The 20,022-nt window shown below is 40.3% G+C and overlaps 1 protein-coding gene across 1 annotated transcript; it reads left to right on the top strand.

The window, feature by feature from the left end:
• Nucleotides 1-760: 760 nt before the first annotated feature.
• pik3ip1 (phosphoinositide-3-kinase interacting protein 1) lies at nt 761-19,005 on the top strand. The gene is made up of 6 exons (XM_041787764.1): nt 761-1,011; nt 1,166-1,294; nt 4,138-4,254; nt 9,885-10,067; nt 10,198-10,276; nt 15,268-19,005. Exons 1-6 carry the CDS (start codon nt 903-905, stop codon nt 15,485-15,487), a joined length of 837 nt encoding a protein of 278 aa, XP_041643698.1. The 5' UTR covers nt 761-902; the 3' UTR covers nt 15,488-19,005.
• The last annotated feature ends 1,017 nt before the right edge of the window (nt 19,006-20,022 follow it).

The following is a 20,022-nucleotide window of genomic DNA, read 5'->3' as shown; positions in this document are numbered from 1 at the left end:
GTGGATAGGGTTCTGGATCCAAAACGAAATGTAAGGCAAGGAGAAAAGGTCTGCACACCAAGGAGCTCCCATATCCAGCGTTTATTAACAACCAAGTGACGTTTCGAGCCAGCATATTCTTCTTCAAGTCATTACCTTCCCTGTTGGTGTAAAAGTCAGGTGGCCGAATACTTTTGTCTATGTAATGTACTTCGTGGTAAGTCTCCCTTGGATATTTCTGACAATATGGCTAACAATCACATCTGCTGGTGAGAAAATGAACTGGGCTTTTAGTTAGAGAAGCACACTGCTGAGCTCTGTAGCCAATCGTAGTCTAGGATTTGCGTCTGGTGTGTCTTACAGGATTTAAAAAGGGGCCCATGCCTCTCATGGTCACCCCCCTGGAAACGCCCCTGCTGAGATCGATGGAGCTGGAAAACAGAAAATAATTACTGAGTAAAATTGAAACTGAAAGGCTATTTACAGTGTGATTCCCCTGTAAATTGTTCTTGGACATTATTGAGGGAAACTTTTCAGGGGGGATAAAGCAGCTCTTTTCTGTCAGGAATGTGAGCTCTCGTTGACTTTCACGCAGAAAGAATTTATGTGTTGTTCTCACAAAGCTGCTGCTACAACAAACACAACCCAGGCTGTTCCCCCATCTCTCTGAGTGTTAACTGAGCGAACCTGGTGAGTGTTTAGGACCAGGAGGGCTGTGCTGCAAAGGGCTGCTCCCCCCCCTCCTCCTCCTCCTCCTCCTGTGAAGGCTGTTTACGAAGAAAGCTGAGCTCCTCTGACAAAAACAAGGGCTGGGACTCCAGCAGGCAGCAGCAGTGTGGCTGATACTCTGTCAGCACAGGCTCTGCGTCCATCTTAGACACGTTTCTCTCTCTTTTTGTCTTCATTAGGCTAACTGAGGCAGCATGTCGGTGAATTCAGGCCGTCAGCTCTGTAAGATGTTCTTCTCTCTGCACGTTGTGTTCCTGAGCGTGGTGCTGGTGGAGAGCAGGGCAGCAAATGAGAGTCAGACTGGTAAATTCTACTGCACCTTTCTGATATTTATCTTCATTTCTAAAGCTTGAGCTCATGTTAAATGTCAGATATTTGCTAAATAGTGATAGCTCGTGTGTTCCTTTTGGCTGCACTGGTGGGTTATGTCTTGTGCCACATGTTGTTGAATTTGCAGACTGCATGACATCAAGTGGTGTGGACTACAGAGGAGAACAACAGAGCTCCTCTTCTGGTCTGGGCTGTCTGAACTGGGCTAACTCCACCAGAGACTACGATGTCAACATCTATCCTGATCCACAGACAGGTAAACTGATCACATTTACTTTAAATGCATCAATGAGAGCATAATTTCAGCAAATAAAGGATAAGGCTGGGAAACAGTAGGGCTGGGCAATATGGACCAGAAATCATACCCTCATAATTTCAGCTGAAGGGTAAAACACCACGCATGTCTTGACATTTTCAAGCTAAAGGGCAGTACACAATATATATCTCGATAACTTAAGATCAGTGTTACTCAACCCTGCTCAACCAAAGAGCCAAACTGTTGAGAAGTACCTTTGCAAGAGCCACAATCTAAGTGGTAAAAGGTGACAAAAATGGCTTGAAGTAGCAATAAAAATAAGCTAAAAATTGAAAAAATGGTCAAAAAGCAACAAAAATGGATGAAAAGGGATGAAAAGGGAAAAAGAGTCAGAAAGTAGCAAAAATTGAGTTACAGGTGGCAAAAAAACATCCAAAAGTGGCATAAACAAGGCATAAAAAAAAAGAGTTAAAGGTGACTAAAATTAGCAAAAAGCAGTCAAGAGTGGTAAAAATCGGCAAACAATAGGAAACAAGTGGTATTTAATGGCAAATGGATGCTTAAATGGGCAAAAATGGTGAAAAGGGCAAAAATGTGATAAAAGTGGCTAGAAAAATGGGCAAAAAATAGGAAACTAGTGGTATTTAATGGCGAAAGGTAGCTCATTTAGGCGAAAAGTGGCCAAAAAAATGGTGAAAAAGGAAAAAAAATTGAAAAAATGGCAGAGGTTTGAAAAAAGTGGCAAAAAGACTTTTCAAAAACAAGGGAAAAATGGGGGAGAAAAGGGGTATCTAATGAGACAGTACCTTTAATGAGCAAAAAATCGCAAAATAAAAGGTGAAAAAGGGCAAAAATTGGAAAAAGTAAAAAAATGGGGAAAAAGTGGCAAAAACCAGGAAAAAAGTAATATTTCATGATAAAAGGTAGCTTAAATGGGTGAAAAGTGGCAAAAAATTGTTAAAAGCAGCAAAAAAGTTTCCCTTTTTTAAGGTTTTCTGGGTGAATAATATTTAAAATTAAGACATAAAAGAGCCACATGTGGCTCAAGAGCCACACGTTGAGTACCACTGATTTAAAGTGTGATGAACGACATAAATCTGAATTTTTTTTAGCTAAAGTGTGACACACTTTACATAGCTCTGAAAATTTTTTTTTCCCCTTTCCTGATTTTAATTTTTTGCATATTTGTCACACTTAAATTCTCCAGACCAACAAACAATTTCAGTTTTGCCAAAGATAACCAGAATCAACACAAAATGCTGTTTTTTAGTAATGATTTTATTTATTGAGGGAATAAAGTCATACAAACCTTCCTGGCCCTAATTGAAGAAACAGTTTCTTCCCAGGTTAAATAATGAATTAATCATGATTAACCACATTTTTTGGAAAGCAGAGTTCAATTTCACTGGCCTCCAGAAATCCCTTAAATAGAACCTGTCTGACAAGGTGAAGTCGGCTAAAAGGTCTCCAACACATCATGGCGCCATCTAAAGAAATTCAAGAACAGATGGGTAACAAAATCATTGACATCTATCATTCTGGAAAGGGTTACAAAGGCTTTGGGACTATAGCAAAGCATGGTGAGAGCCACTGTCCACAAATGGGGAGACTTGGAATATTGCTGAACCTTCCCAGGAGTGGCCAGCCTACCAAAATGACTCCAAGGACACGTGGGCGACTCATCCAGGAGTTCCCAAAAGAACCCAGAACAGCATCTAAAGACCTGCAGGCCTCACTGACTCAGCTAAGGTCAGTGTTCATGGTTCGGGTTAGAATGAGTATATGGCCTTAAACTCAAGCATACTTGTGTTATGCAGCAGGATAGTGATCCCAAACAAACCAGCAAGTCTACCTGTGAATGGCTTAAAAAAAACCAAAACAAACGTTTTGGAGTGGCCAAGTCAAAGTCTGGACTTCTAGTCCAGTTGAGATGCTGTGGCATGACCTTTAACAGGCTGCTAATGCTGGAAAACCCTTTAACATTTCTGCAAAGAAGAGTGGGTCAAATTTCTCACATTGCCAGTTTTCACAAACGCTTGCCTGCAGTTGTTGCCACCAAGTGTGGAACAACCAGATATTAGGTTTAGGAGACAATGACTCTTAAACGTAGGGCCAGGTAGGTTTGGACGGCTTTTTCACTTAATAAATGAAATCACCATTTAACTGTATTTACTCAGGTTATCTTTGTCGAATATTAAAATTTGTTTGATGATCTGAAACATTTATGTGTGACAAATACGCAAAAAAAAAATAAAAGTAAGGAAGGGGACAAATTTTTTCACAGCACTGTACAAATCAAGATATTTTTGCTAAAAGTCCATCTGACTATAAAGGTGATAAAATCTCTGTCATGTTATTAACTGGTTAAAAAAAGGACAGAAACGTGACAATCTTCAGTCCTATTTTTGACTAAAGACAGAGAGCAAAATGGAACAAATGTTGGCAAAATCAGGAGAGGTGGGTGGACTCGGCAGCCCTGCCCACAGAAATAGCTGGGCTCTTGATCAAATTTACTCACTAACATCTTAACTGTGTAATTGCACAGTTTGCTTCAGGATCTTGTCTTATCTTGCGATCAAGCAGAATAACAAACAGTGGCCTGTTATTTACAGCCCTCACTTCAGCTCCTGTGTCTGTGATTTGCGTGTTTATGGTGTTAAATGGTTTCTCCTCTGCCATTTCCTTTTGTTATGCTCATGGCGGCCTGTTCATTGTGCTGTGATGAAGCCGTGTTAATGATTAATGAACTCTGTGCTTTATCCAGACAGACAGAGGCAGGCCTGCGTTTCATGAGGCCTCCGTTTAAAACTAGGGCTGTCTTTTCTCTCTCCTTCCTCCCGTAGGCGTGGGAGATCACAATTACTGCCGAAACCCCGACTCCTCTGAGAGGCCCTGGTGCTACATCGCCGGTCCAGACGGGACCATCCAGAGACAGTTCTGTGCTATTGAATTATGCAAAGGTAAGGACATATACGTGCATGAGAAAATATCACGCAAGTTAGATAGATAAGTGAACCAACAATGAAGCAGAAAGAAAGAAGGAAATAGTACATGCATACAAGTCGATTCAAAGTTTATGCTGCAAGTACATTTCAAACACCCTCAGTTAGCGGAGTGCACACAATGTAAAGAAAAAAAAGGACTAAAATAAAGAATGAAGATACTATAATAAAAACAGTGTAGATAACACAGTAATACACAGTAAATAGGAGCATGATAAAACTGTCTAAAGATGTCAAAATGTCAAGCTCAGCTTTTTTTGAACAATCACTGTAACGTTATACAAAAGCAGTTTTTCTATTCTGAGGAGGATTCAGTTTACACATCCAAAAATAAGTATTTTATGCTCATTTTAGTACAACCATTCTGCTTTTCTAAATTCAGTATTATAAGAATGTATTTAGATCCATCCTAACCTGATGTAATAACTTCATTGTTAACGCCTTGATCTCTAAAATATAGTGTATGACATTTTTCAAATCGCAGTGTTGAGCAGCGTAATGAAGCTACGGTAGCAGAACTGCAGCTGGATCCATCTTTGCATCTCTGTCATAAGTCAAAAGTCATTTGGACCTTTTTAGTATAAAATAATTTCGTTTTTTAACATTCACTTCAGGTTTTTTTGTTTGCTTGTTGCTTAAGGAAGTACTAGTAAAAGCCTAAATGAATGGTTTCATGGGAAAATCTCTTTGCCTTGTTGTTAATCTTAACTGGGTTGCTGACACTGAAAAAGCAACTAACATTGAACTTCTAAAAGACATGAACAAAGCCACGTTGACCAGGGTTCATTGGAAGTCGTTGAGTCATTTCGTACATGTACTCCTGCATATTTCTTGCAGCGGTGCAGCACTCATGTGAATAATGCATTATGTCATGAAATACATCTCTTTGACTTATTCAGTTAGAAGAAATTGCTTCACAGTGTGCATAGAGTCTGGTGATTGATTTTGGTTCATTCTCTTATGTACATTAACCAATCTGTTAACAAAAAAATCCCCTTTAAGGCAAATTCACTTCCACTTTCCAAGTAAGCAGAAAAGTAATGACAAAATAATTGTAAGATGCACACCGATATGAATAAATTAAAGTAAAATCACAGTAAATAAAAGATTAACTAATAAGAGACACAAAGAAGATAAAAAGAATAAAATTAAGAATAAATACTGACAAAACATTAAAGTGTAAATGAAAACAATGTAAGAAATTATTTTAAAAGTATCAAAATCGACAAAATTCTAAAATGGTTCTTTTAAAAATATGGTAATAGGAAAAAAATCTTAGCTGGAATGCCTGATAGACAATTTTATACATCCATAACATGGATATATTTCACATTCTTCTGGGAAACCTGTTTTACAAAAAGTCTGAGAAGGGCAGGACCTTTTGAAATTATTCACAGAAGGTAATTGGACCTGTCCGACATATTCGTAACAGGCCAATCAAAGTGACAAAATGAGCAAGCAGACATGCACAACTCCAGTGCTAACCTAGGCTCTTCATGCAAGCGCTACAGTAGTGTTTGAATGGTGAAGTGACGATTGTTATGGCTAAAATTCATGCTGAGGCCTATCATGAAATGTGCAAAAACATCTCTGCAAAGAGAAGCTTTTGGCGTAGCTCTTTACTCTTGTTTTAATGAAGAAATGTGGTCCAGTTTAGGGATGCACACAGTTAAACGGTTAAATTTGTTTAGCAAGTTAGTCGCCACAAGACTTAGAAGTATATCTAACTTATCACCTATCATCTTCTATAAACACAGGGCTGAAATCCCGGTCTGTAAAGGGCTTTTTACCTCTGCCAAGGAGGTTACGTGATCCGCAGGGTTTGTTAGTTTGTTTGTTAGTTTGTTAGCAGCATAACTCAAAAAGTTATGGACAGATTTTGATGAAATTTTCAGGAAATGTCAGAAATGGCATAAGGAAGAACTGATTAGATTTTGGGACTAATTTGGATCACTGTCTGGATCCAGGAATTTTTTAAAGGGTTCATTACTATTGGGAGATAGGGCTAATGGCGGAGGTCTGTGCTCTCTGAGTGCTTTTCTAGTTTAAACAGTCATGAACCTCCTGCCACTAGAGGCCGCTGTAGCTTCAGTTAATGGCCGCTGCCTTTCTGTCTGAGCTTTTCCACGGCACTTCACGGGACGTAAACACGAGGAGCAATTAGTGTGAAGGAATAGCGCTGTATGACAGTTTTTTAAGTAATAAATGGAAATAAAGTGTTATGTAGGCTGTCAAGGGCTGAACTCACATATAACTTCTCAACCAAAGTGAAAAGAGGCCACACATCAAAGCACGATTTTAATCTACAAAGAGGAACGAAGGCTGGCGGTGTTAGCTTTTAATGTTAGCCACGCTGTATCAGACACGTACACCTGCTGACACAATGACCCTGTGAAGAGTTTCTAAGGATTTTCTCCTCTTTAGGCTAGCTGGTTAAACAAAATTTAAATGAACATTTAGCCGAATACAGAAATAGACACCTAGGAACATCCTTAGTGCAGTTAAACTGCCAACTTTCTAAAGCTACATCCAAGCTAATTGCTACTGTGGTGGTAGCCAATGTATACACCAGCTTAAGGTACAACTCAACCCCACCTGTAACCGTCACAAACTCATGCTCAAACAGTTTGAAAACATCTTTTCTGTCATGAAGAGTTTTCAGTGCTGTTATTTGCTCTTTATTTGGGAAAGAGATGTGGTCAAGTTCTGATATAACTGATGCTATGCTATAGCTAAACCCAAGTTAACCGCAGCAGCTATTGCTAACAACTCACAGTATAACTCAAACCCCGCCTGTAGCTATCACCTTGTTCTCCTCAAATGGCGGTGGTTGGTCAGAATTGTTTTGGGTGTTGTGGATTAGAGTTTTTAAAGCTGGATCTGCGTGATGACAGTCTTGCAAGCTTAAAAACAATAAATGTGTTAAGACTCTAAAAATTAAAATGCTGAATTAAAAGCAGAGCAGGATAAATCTAGAGATGAACAAAATAGTAAACAAAATACACTCCAAATAATCAGACATTTTCATGAGATAAAACTTGCAACCAACCGCCCACCTATGAACAAGTAAATACTGATTTTCAAAGTAAAACATTGTTATTCATTATTTTATGCAAAACAGAAACAGCAGACAAAGTTGAAACTGTAAATTTAAAATATGCATGTCCTAAATCAGAGCTGAACATCAGAAATGTTCTCTAGATGATACTGGTTGTTATTTTCCCTTTCCCAGTGAAGCTCTTGTTATTTTTAATTCAGCCCTGCTTGGTGAGAAATAATGAGGACAATGTTGAAAATCTTCTAATTAGTCAACAGAAAAGAAGGTTTGAGGAGGATGCAGCCAAACTTGAAGTGTAAAGGTTTTCATTTTTAGCACGAATAAACAAACTTTGGGGATTTTTGAGAGCTGAATCTAGGACTTTTACTCTCCAGGAGAGTTCTCATGTCTGAGTTTTAGTCTGTAGGTCACTTGGTCAGAGTTAAGCCTCTGAGAGAGCTCAGCTCTTTGTTTCCTTCTTGACTCCGACCCAAGAAGTCAGACGAAAACAAAGGCCTGCAGTCACATGGCAGAAAGTTCAGTTTGAAGAAGGGCGTCAACCCCGCCCTGCAGGGGAGCTCATTGGCCGACAGGGAGAGTCTTCCCTTAGAGACAGCTTTTGACTGGCTGTTTCAATTTATGGCTTCACCCCCTTTAACTCCAGCAGAGTTGGTAAACAACTTGTGTGGTGGGAATGGAAAAAAAAGCAGTCAGAGAGCAGATGTTTACATCAGCAGCTGAAGCGTGCTGTCTCTTTAAACTCAGACCTGGCCTGAAGATCCTGTTTACGTCTGACATGTATGAAGAAATAAGCTCTCAGCGCCTCGATCCGAGAAGTGATTTATGTTCTAGCAGCTTCATGAGAGCAGAGGCAGACTTTAGCCTCGCTGCTGCAGTGATAGTTTCACCAGTGGAAATGTCAGCCGTTAAACTGGCCAACAAGTTGGTCCAGTGGTCAAAAGCAGCTTTTTCCAGCTGAGACTGGAACTCCTAATGAGTTTAAGACTCTCACTAACATGTTTTTTTTATCCCGTTTGGATTATTTTAAGTCTTTGCATGCTGTGGATCAATTTCTCTTAAGTTGTTTTCAGCTGATTCAGGCGTGTGCCTTTTCAACCGGAAGAGACCTTGTAACCACATCACACCAACACTTCACTGACTTCCTGTTAGCTTCAGGATCCAGTTTAAGTTTTCACTTGTTTTTTAAACATTGCACAGCCTCCTATTTGTCTGAGCTGCAGCTTTAGTCAGAGAGCTTCAGTCTACACATCAGATACTTTTAGACATTCCTAGATCCAGACTTAAAATCCAAGCTTACAAAGCATCTTTTGAAATCTGTGAAGCAGTTTACCTGTCTACATCAGAACTGCTAACCTGGCATGCCAGATGGATTTGTCTCACACATCGCGCTGAACGTTTTGTTTTTCACATCTCTAGGGGCTAATCAGAGCAACAAAACATGTGACGTAGCCACTACCGAGGTGTAAACTCCATAGAGGACCGCATAATGCGAACCATGGCGACTATAGACATGTCAGTACACGACTTTAGTCGTTTATGAAAAGAAAACAACTCAATGCTGTTCTTTGTTCTTTTAACGAAAAAATGTCGTCAAGTTCTGATAAAACTGGCACTTTAGCAGCATCCACGCTAAGCTCTTCTGCCAAAATTGCACCGGTCTCTTGTTGCTGCTTGCTTATGTCACAACTCGGCCGCACTCGAAAGTACTGCCCCTTGATGCTGATTGGTCCTGTCGCTTTCTAACTGAGCCCAAACGGTTCAGACGGGAGCTTTGCAAAATGGATTTGCCAGTGACAAACACGGAAATGGGAATCTGCTTTGCAAGGTTACAGAGCTGCTGAATCTGTTTAAAACTCCCCTCTTTGTGTTGTTTTTAACACAAGTTGAGCATGATATTCTGATCTTTTCTGCTCCTTTTACTGTGTTTTTGTACATCATTTTATCTGCATTTGTTTTTACGTAGTGTGTTAGGCCTGTGCGGCTCTTTGGTCAGCTGAAATTGGTTTTAAATGTGCTCTGACATGAAAAGATAGCATTAGAGCGAAATCTATGCAGGTATCTAATCAGGTGTCGTCACATTTGCATCGATTGTGTCAGACTGTCTTGAGGAATCAGGAAAGTGTTTCCATGATCCAATTTGGAAATGACCAAAAATTTTGGCTCCATGGAAAGTTAATCAGCAGTAGCTCTCAGTCAAAACACTAACAAAAGATGACCATACAGTATATTTACAACAGGAAACCAATGTTTGGTTTTATTTAGCTTTTTCTGATTCCACTGTTGCCACACTATTGAAAATGTGGGCATTGGTACCAGCTAGTACCCGTTTATGAACCAAACTGATTTAAAACAGTTCCAGACCAGTGTTGTCGTACACGACAAGAATTAACACAGGTTATTAAAAGTCAAACAATGTTTGAACTAGAAATCATAGCCTGCTCCTTTTTTTTCACATTAAAAGTAGCCTTTTAAGAAGCTTGAAATGCTCAACAGTTTGTATTAACTCTCCTTTTACTGATTGTTTCTGTAGAAGAAGCTTCTGCCGCTCCAGCTGAGGCTGAATCCCCGACAGGAACAACTCCGTCCACAGAGAGCTTCCAGCCCGACAAGTCAAAAACGTCTCAGGGAGAAGTCGCTGCAGTGCAGCCAGTGATGGGGATCAGCCAGAGAGTGCGCACAGGACCAAAGAAGAAGAAAGACCTCGGCACACTTGGTATTTTAGTGTTATTATGACTCTGACAACATCATATTAGCAATAATGACCTGCAGTTTCAGCATTGTGACACTGCTTTTTTATGCTTCTTTTGTCGGCTAAAGTTAAAGTTTTTCTATCCTCTTCTCAGGCTATGTCATTGGCATCCTCATGATGGCCCTCATCGTCATACTGGGAGTGGGCATCACATTGGGCTACTTCTATAAGAGGTTAGTGTCATAAGAGAACATGGAGCTGATTCTGATTATTTAAGGGTGTTTTGTGTTTCCACTCTTAAATGCAGAGGTGTTTACAGCTTTAAACCCACAGTTAAAAGCCGGTTTGATCTGGTTTGTGCACATGTCTCTCTAGTTCAGGGTATCAGCTGTTGTTCACAGTGCGTGACGCTGCTCTGTGTTGCTCCATTTAAACGTAATGAAACCACTTTAAAGCCATCAACACAGGCATAACAGAACACGGGGAGGACCGCAGCAAACGCCGGCCATCTATTTTAAGCATCTTTATTTGATATTCTTGAAAGCAGTGAGGAGGAGGAGGGGTTGTTTGGATAGAGACGCCCTCACATTGGCTGTAGTTATGTAATGACCAAAATAAGGAAAAGGAGCGACTAGGATTTCACTCAATGCAGCAGAAACTATCCTCCAGGATGAGTGTTGGGCTTTAAATCTGATTAGCAGTGTCTGCCCTTGTTTTCTATTTATAGGAGGTGATTATTTATTAGGAGAAGCATATTATATCAGAGGGTTTATACTTGTCCTCACAGTACACTGACATCACCTTCTGTAATGTGATATTTGTTTGAAAGGCAGGCTTATTATCACTTCAGTGCAATCCAGCCAACCCTTCACTGTCAGTGAGCTGCTGTCGTATGCTCCTTTAATACACAGGCCTTTATAATACAGTATAATCATTTAGCTTGATTAGACAGTGCAGCTGGACTCCTGTCCTTGTCTCAGTACACAAACACTAGAGGAGAATGGATTTATTGAAAGATGTATGTCAGCTATATGCTACCTTTTATTTAGTCACCATTGGCCCTCCTTCCAGTCTACTCATCATGCCACATACGGGACAATCTACAAACTAGTTTGCAAATGTCTCCATTACAGTCCATGTCTCCTTGTCTGTCCAAAAATGTGTAGTTCTTTCTCTTGCACTTGCAATATATATAAATTTATCTTGCTGTCTTTCGGACTTTCTTCCACCCATCCTGTTCTGACCTGTTGAGCATGTGAGCGTCGGATATCATGTTGCTTTGTCGATTTTACCACTGCCCGTCCAACTGCTGTTTCCCCTTGTATAAAAATTGGACATCTTGTGCTATTATTTTGATTGTGGAGACAAGGAGGTGTTGTGTTTTTTCCTGACAGTGAAAATAGCACAGTTGGCCTGAATCAGGTTTTTTCACATCAGATTCAGGCTACTTTCATATGCGCGCTTGAATTGGACACATATCTGATCTTTTGGAGTTCTACTGTGATCTGATCAGGCATGGCACGCTGAGTGGGACTTTGTTGTCATTTTGGAGTGATAGACATCACAGTTCTGCACTGGCGAGCAACAAAATCAGGAGTCTGGCACTCAAACATGGAAGACAGCAGTGATGGAGGCAGTCATTGGAGGGACAGTTAGGTGTTAAACTTCCTAAGTATTTGGGGTGATGCTTTCATACAAGCAAAACTTGAGGAGTCATCGTAACTGCCCTGTTCGTGAAAGAATTTTGAAAGAAATGGCTGAACATGGTCAGGACATGGTGCCAAAGGAAAGATAAAATTCCTCAAAGAGGCTGAAGACTCCAGTCAAGGTAGCAGATCATGTGTCCATTTTATGAGCTTGACCACAATCAAGCCATCAGTTCAGTTTGACCTTTCAGAACCATGACCTGCTGACACGTCAGTCTGCATTCAGGCAGTAATAAAATTGTAATATGAACAGCCAAACAAATAAGATCTAGCACAATATGTTGACCTTTAAACGTGGTGTAAGAAGACTGAATGGAGTTTACTCTCTTGTACTCATGGCTCCTGAAGCCAGAGAATAGTAAAGCCAACAGAGGTTCATACTGTACCCCCCATCCTGGGAACAGGCAGTGGGCCAACCAGTGAGAGGGGCCGCGTCCTGCCGAGGACACTTATCCCACGCTAACAGACCCCTGCAGAGCACGAGGAGCCAAGGAGTTTGGCATGATCTGAACACCCCAGTGAATGTAGAGTTACATAAGGCTGAAAATAAATGTAACATATCGGACTGATATCTCTGATAGATTCAGAGCTAAAGCCAGCAATGGTCTCTGGAAATTTTTGTTTGTTTTTCAAGAAATGTTCAAGATTTGGGATGTTTATAACCACTCTGAATGTGGGTACAAATATGTATAGGTAGGCAAACCTCTGAACCCTAACTGGCTCAAAATTGTGGCAACTTTTCAATGCAAAAACAACATTAATGTGTGGTTTTTAGAGTGCTCTCCATGTTTTTCTATTGCAGCAAGTTTTGGCTAAAATATGACAGAAGATCTGCAGAGATTTTTAAGGTTTTTGTCATATTTTCATACTGTAGTACATTAAAATAGTGTAGAGTTCACTGGTTCAAAACATGCCGCAATGCAGAGTGTTGAATTACTAAAATTTTCAAATTGAGTAGCTCTTGATTTAATTCAATTAAACTATTCAGTAATAAAAATTCATTCCTCTACAGTGTTTACTAATAAAAAATGACGAAACCCGAAAAAAAATGCTTGTACCATGCCATAAACATATTTATTCCATCTTTCAAAGTTAACATTTTAATACGGTACCCCATGGGGTTTGTTTGTTTGTGGAGCCAGCTTCTATTGCAGTGGTTCTCAACCTTGGGGTCAGGACCCCCTTGAGGGTTGCGAGACACTAAGAGATGGTCACCAGATGCCTCAAAATAGCAACGTATTTATTTTTTTGATTACGCTGTTGCCAGTTTACATCAATTTTACCCAATGTTAACCCCTTTTCGTCACTTTTTAACAACAATTTTGCAAACTTTAGCACATTTTTGCCACTTAAAACCTATTTTTGTCAATTTTAAACCACTTTTTTCTGCCTGTTTTTGCCACTTCTAAACCAATTCTTGCCACTCTCTCCCATTTGTTCCTCTGTTGACCCATTATTGCAACTATTAACCAATTTTCACACCAGTTTATGCCAATTTTAACCACAGTTAACCCATTTTTGTCAGTTTCTATCAGTTTTTCATCCCATTCCACCATTTTTCCACAAAGTTTTTTGCAATTTAAAGCCATTTCAGCTGCTTTTTAATCCCCTTTGACCACTTTTTGTGCCCGTTTTTGCCACTTTAACCCATTAATGTACATTAAAAATCTAATTTCACCACCTTTTCCACAGTTTTTGCCATTATTAACCAATTTGAGCAATTTTTAACCCATTTGAAATATGTTTTTAAACAAAAGTTTTCCTTTCAAGAAGGTTATTTAGTACACAAATGAATAAATTAAGATATTTGTTTCTTTGATGAGAGTAGTCAAATATAAAGTATGGTTATCACAGCTTAAATTACAGCTGACCATGATTTTGCTGACCTTCATGGGCCCCCAGTTTGGCTCGGTCCCAGAAACCTCCCCCTTTTATCCCGTTATGGGCAGCCTTGTCTGCACACGACTTCTCTTGATTTTGCATAGCTGTATTCAACCACCCTTAAGTACAGTGGGGGTCCCGGTCTCTGGCACCTTTATTTTGGTGGTCGCGGCTGAAAAGGTTGAGAACCACTGCTCTAGTGGACATGTAAGGAGCTGTAGTTTTTAACACAAGGGGTTGCTTTTTGCTAGCACTGGCTGCTTATGACACAAACATTAGAGTGATAAAAGAAAGTGTTTAAAATGTGTAGACAAAGCTGTAAGAACCCCAGATATATTTAAAATGTAAATAAACAACGCCGTAAATGTGAAGACCAGGTGGTGATGTACAGCAGAGCAGAGCTGCACAATCTGCTCTCCTGTACGTCACAATCTGCCGCCCTGAGGCAGGCAGGTTGGAGGTGTTTTGACTCCAAATGTATTTCCGTGTTCTGGCTCCAGATCAGTAGAGAGCGGCCTCGTGCTGTTGCCCGTCTCTGTGTTGCCTTGGAGTAGATAAACTGCGTGCCAGTGTTCCCTTTCACCATCTGTCACTAGTGTTTGCTGCAGAGAGGCTCTCTGTTTTCTACTGACACACTGTTATCTGGAGCTCCTTATCTTTTTTATTAGGCTTGGACGGACCCCAGAAATAACACTGTACATTATATCAGCTACAAGGCTACTAGAGGCACGACTTTGAAAGTCTTTTAATTTTATCTCTGCTAAGTAGTCTGGAAAGTGTTTGGCAGTTTTCATGACTTTAGCTTGCAGAAATAATTAAAACAGTTTTATGTAAGACTTAATTTACACTGAAACCAATCTGGAACCAATGTAAAGATCTTACCATACTAATAATGCTTACACAAACCCCCTTATTGTGCAGATCCTTGTATATCTTCAGAGTGTTTTGGCTTCTTTAGGGTCATTGTTTTGGATTTACCCATGGATCTCTTGATATAGATGCCATAGATGCCTGATGAATAGTCAGCAGTTGTTATTCAAACTCTGAATGACTGCCTGAAACAGATAACTACAGTACTGTGCAGAATTCTAGGCATGTTAGGCCAAAAAATGAGGCTTTAGTAAGGCAAAAAAGCCCACCTGAGGGCACCATTGGTTGGGAAGGGGGATTGGCAGTCATGCTCTGGATGTCCTTGCAAATTACCAGAGGCATAGGAAAATAAAATCTTTGTTGAAAATCTTTAGGGCGGAGTGAGGGGTGGATGTGGTAAGTAAGCACAGCTTAGGGTACCTTCTGGGCAGGTATTAGGGTTGCCACAAGATCCTGGTCATGCTGTGGATGTCCCAAGGTTCTGAAAACCACTGGTGGTCTCTGGGCGTATAACCAGGAGTAAAAACACCTGCACAACACATATGCCGTCAAAGCTTGACCTTGGCAACATGTGTGTTGACATGTGTCAAGTTTGACTCTATTTCCCTGTGCAGTTGGTTGAGTCCAAATGTAGGGGTGTGTCCATCCCCCTGACATCTGGTTAAATGTGATAGGTTCTATATTTAAGTGGCTGTTGGTTTTAATTTGAGGCCTTACTTTAGATTTTTTACAGCATTTAAGTCTCTATTTTGTGTTTTTTTATTCAGGGGTCGGGACTTAAAGAAGCAGCATGAGCAGCGGGTATACGAGCGTGAGATGCAGAGGATCACTCTGCCACTGTCCGCCTTCTCCAACCCCACCTGTGAGCTGGTGGACGAGAACACCATTGTCATCACGGCCGAGAACGAGACCACCCCCGTCCAGGACAACGTGGAGGGCGGCGACCCTCTCATGGGAGGTCATCAGGCCGGTACCCCCGGAGCGTGAGTGGGCTGGTGGCCCTCTTACAGGACTCTGATAACGTTTTGTGGACCAAAACACTCCCACCTTGTTTTCTCCGCTCTGTTTTAAAGAAGACGGAGGACAGTGTTGACTCCAAAGACCTGAACTGAATGCTGTGTCCTTTTTTCTTTTCTTTACTGCAGAGACACAGACAAGCTAACACGTTTCTTTACACCTAGAGACCACAGCAGAGATGATGGAGTGGTCTTTAAATTCAAGTTTGACTCATTTTAAAGCCATGAAAATGAATTTTTTGGATCCCCCTTAAAACCGTATGAATATGGGGAAAATGGACGTGTTGGTAGAGGTTTGTGATGAAAATTCTCCTACAGAGATGGTGTTTTTAAGGAGAAAGTTCTCGACGTAAGTTGAGGGTGTTGATGAATATGAGTTTTTGTTTTGACCTGCTGGCTGTGCCGAGGGAGACTCAGACACAACGTGTACAAAGACTGCTATATGTCCAAAAATCTTCCTCCTCCTCTGAACCAGGAAAAAAAAAAACAAGCCCGCTGAAGACAAGGGAAACTGCCTTAGCATGATACTCCTGAATGTATCTGTGTATCTTTCCTGGAGGATTTTATCCCCTCTCTGTACTCGAGTTGCTGGCCAATGCTGATGTAAAGCATGATGTTCATTGGCGTACAACAAAGAGGGCTTGCCCTTTTCTTCCACAGGTTAAGGAGTGACAGGAAATATAACTGAGAGCTCTCAGGAAGATTGAGAGATTAGTCTTCAGGTTGAAAATAGCAAAAAAAAAAAAGAAAGAAAGAAAGAACGAAAGCACTGCCACGACACAGAGCAGTCAGGGTGTGACGTCCTGTTTGCAGAGCAGGACTGTGAGTGGGATGTGCTGCAAAACAATGGTGTCTTTACCCCGTTTACATGATGCATTATCAGGGGTTCATATCAGTTTTGGGCATTTGAATACCAAGGGACAACTGTGGAAAACCAAAGACATTGAGTTTTGTCACTTTGGACCAGCGCCGGGGACACGATTCAAATCACTAAAACCAGAAAAGCCTGGCTGAGCTGGTAGAGCCTAGCCTTAGTGGTGTTTACATACTACTGTATGTACAGTAGAGGAGGATCCTCCCCTTATAGCGCCACTAGATTTGAAGTCAACACAAGATACTTGTGCCCTGCAGCAGTGATTCCCACCCTTTTCCACTTAGGCTCCACACTAGTCTGCTATCTAAGAAAGGCTTAGCCCCTCCAGGGTTCCCTTAGAAAAATGAAACATCAATTTAGTTGTTCTCATTGATAAAATTCCAACATAATAAGACACTTGATCATACCAAAAGATCTATGCTAACTACTACTATGGCTTATCAGGGCAACTCTAAAATGTAAAAAACAATAAAGAGGATTTGTGGATTTTGAGAAAAAATACGAAAATTTTGAGTTAAAAAAAGTCATAAATTTAGGATTTAGACATAATAAATTTAGACATAATTGTCTGTGACCCAAAAAACAGGATTTTTGAGGTTTTAAAGTTGTAAATAGCAGCTTGTGTAGAAGAAAATCATATTGGATGAAGCTGTTGCACCAGTCCTGCAGTTGAGAGCCTGATCAAATGATCCTTTATACTAGGACTGATCAATAACGGAGTCCCTGTGGTTTTAGCAAAGAAACAACACATTTAGATTATCATCTGGACTTAGAAGAGACATTTCAGTAAACTTGGGTTATACAATTACTGTTATAGTTTTGTTTTGTCAAAGATTTTTGCCTTTATAATGGAAACTTACAACTTAAAAACTTCACACTTTTGAGTACAAAATGTTAAAAGTAAAACAAAAATTCAACTCGAAATTTTTTTTTTTTTTATTGTATATTTAAGAGTGTATTACCTCAAAAATGTCTCTTTTTTTCTTAAAAGTTAACAAAATCCTCTTTATTTTTTAGTTGTTTACCATTGCCTGAATATGTAGTCATGCATTGTGATTCTTATCATATGTTTTTTTAAATAATTGCACTTCTAATTTTTTTTCAGAACAGACAAGACTACATGTACCCCCCTAGGGGTGTCTGGACCCCAGGTTGGGAACAAATGCTCTACAGAAACAATTAGCCAAGAAGTTCCTAAGCCTGGTGTAGAGTAGTGAGAAGTCTGATTCCCAAGGAGAAGGAGTCACATGATCTGAGCCAGTTTCAGAGAATGTTGAAGGGTAGTAGTTCCCAACCTGGAGTCTGGGATCCTCTGGGGGGACGCCAGAGATCTCAAGGAAGGGCCAGAGGCTTTGTCTGCTCTGAGGTTGTCAGAATTAGATTTGCAGATTTTAAGTAAAATCATAGTAAAGCACTTAATTTATACCATGGTTTTTTGGAAAGAAAAACCTGTTAAGAGCCACTTCCTTAGGGTTTTATCACTGAAACAATTAAATGGATGCTGATTTTTGGCTACAATATAAAAACATTTTTTTTGTTAGGGTCTTGGGTCCAAGGAAAAATGGTTGGGAACCACTGAGCTAGTTATTTGGAGATGAAAAAAACAATAGAGGGGACAGTGCAGATAGCAGGGATCCCAGGTTTTGAGGGGTGCAGACTACATACAAGCATGATTTAGCATCAGATTCAGGCAGCCGTGGTAGAAAATAGGGATTTACAGGTGGCAGCTTCAGATCTGGCAAATGCACTTGCGACTGTACCTCATAATCGTATCTGGAGGGTGTTTGAGAGTGCCAGAAGTGGTGGTAAATTTCGTGAAAACATACATCGGGGTTATTAGGATTTGACTGGCAAAGTCTAGAGGTAGGGATAATGGCCTGGTGCACAAGTCCTATTTGGGGAAGTTTGGGGGTCAACTTTTCTCTCTTAAGCTTTGAGCCAATGATTAAAACCTCTGTTTTGTCCTGGAGCATGTAGGGATACCAAAACACAGTAAGAGAGCCCCTGAAATGACATATGGGCTGTTGTTTGCAAAAGAGACTATAACAGGAAGATGTACTGTTAATGGAGAGTATGGAGGCATGCTCTAAAGTGCAGTCACCTGGTATCTAAACGGCCAAACTGAACCCTTAATGCAAAATGTAAACAGGGCCTTAGATAAGCTTCACACATCTGATTTATGCACCCGATGCTTCAGGAATGAAGTAGAATAGAAACAGTCCAAAGTTCATCCAGAAAACAATCAAAAACATGAATGCATGTCCATGGTTACCTGCTGTATGTTTGTATTCAGGAGCCATTTTTAGAACTACTGACTAGAAACAACATTTTCAAAATATCTGCCTGGCATAAGAAATCTGCACACACAGAAGGGTTTAGTCTGTGATGCACTGTTTGTTCTTCTTGTGTTCATCACTCCAGGTGGTCTTGTCCTGAGCTGGATCACATCACTGGTTACTACTGCTCTTTATTTGAAGTGTCTGTATGCTGGCTCTTTATTTAGTTTTCTTCACATGAATAATGTGTTCAAATGTTGTTCAGCATTTGCATTATGTAAATGTATTTGTATGAATGCAGATTTTCACTGCTGGGACTGAAATAAAACATCAAACAGACACTTTCTCAGGACATTAGTTCATTATTTAAAGCGTGCTTAGCATCAACTGGGATGTTATAATACAGCTTGAAAGCACAGCCAGTCAGGAGTGTTTCAGGTGTTGAAAGTTTTTGCAGCAGCTCCCTCTGTTGACGACTTTTCAACATTGAACACTCCTGTAGTCACTGCAGCCACCTCAGAAAGTAGGTCAAGAAAACAAAGAGATTTGAAGAGGCTTTGAAAACGTCTGAACACCATTCAGAGATTCAAACTCCTGCTGAACAGGTTGTTTTCTCTTTCTTTAGCTGTGACTGACCTTTTCTATTTCCCTGTCCTTTCAAACTAAGATGGTAAAATTGAGCTAAGAACCCTCCTTTAGAATTGATGTTTTTTGTGCCAAGCGCTAATCTGCAGTGCCCGAAGAATCATGTCTTGTTCTCCCTGTGTATGTTTGGGTTCTCTACGGGTACTAAAGCTTCCCCCGACAGATCAGACAAGCTCATTGAGTCAACTGGTGACACTAAATTGCCCGTAGATGTGAGTGTGAGCATGCCTGGTTATTTGTCTCAGTATCAACTCTGTAACTGACTGGTAAGCAGTCCAGGGCATAACCCATCTCTTGACCAATGATGGCTGGGAAAAGCTGCAGCCCCCTGCAACCCCAAAAGGAATAAGTGAGGTAGCACAGTGGTTCTCAACTGAAAAGCAGAATCCACCTTCTTGTATTTTCTCAGTTAAATGAAGATGTACTCCATAATTTAAAATACAGTAATTATATATAATAGTTTCATATATGTACAGATATTTATTTTGTGTATATATATTTATATATATTAATCTAATAGTTTGAGCTTTTCGTTCCGAAAACTTGCACAGTCCTTGTCCACTGTATTGAACGAGGTAGCAGACTTGCCTCTGGCAACATGGTGGCGACATTGGCATCCAGCCAGCCAACCAACCTCCCGTCACATATTATATCTGTGCAAAGGGATACTTTAATTTGGATGATAAATCAACTCATTAAAATTACTGTTAT

This window comes from Cheilinus undulatus, linkage group 5, assembly GCF_018320785.1.
Source record: "Cheilinus undulatus linkage group 5, ASM1832078v1, whole genome shotgun sequence".
Classification (NCBI taxonomy): domain Eukaryota; kingdom Metazoa; phylum Chordata; class Actinopteri; order Labriformes; family Labridae; genus Cheilinus; species Cheilinus undulatus.
Note: the sequence above shows the minus strand (reverse complement) of the source record. Positions and strands in the feature narration are given on the sequence as shown.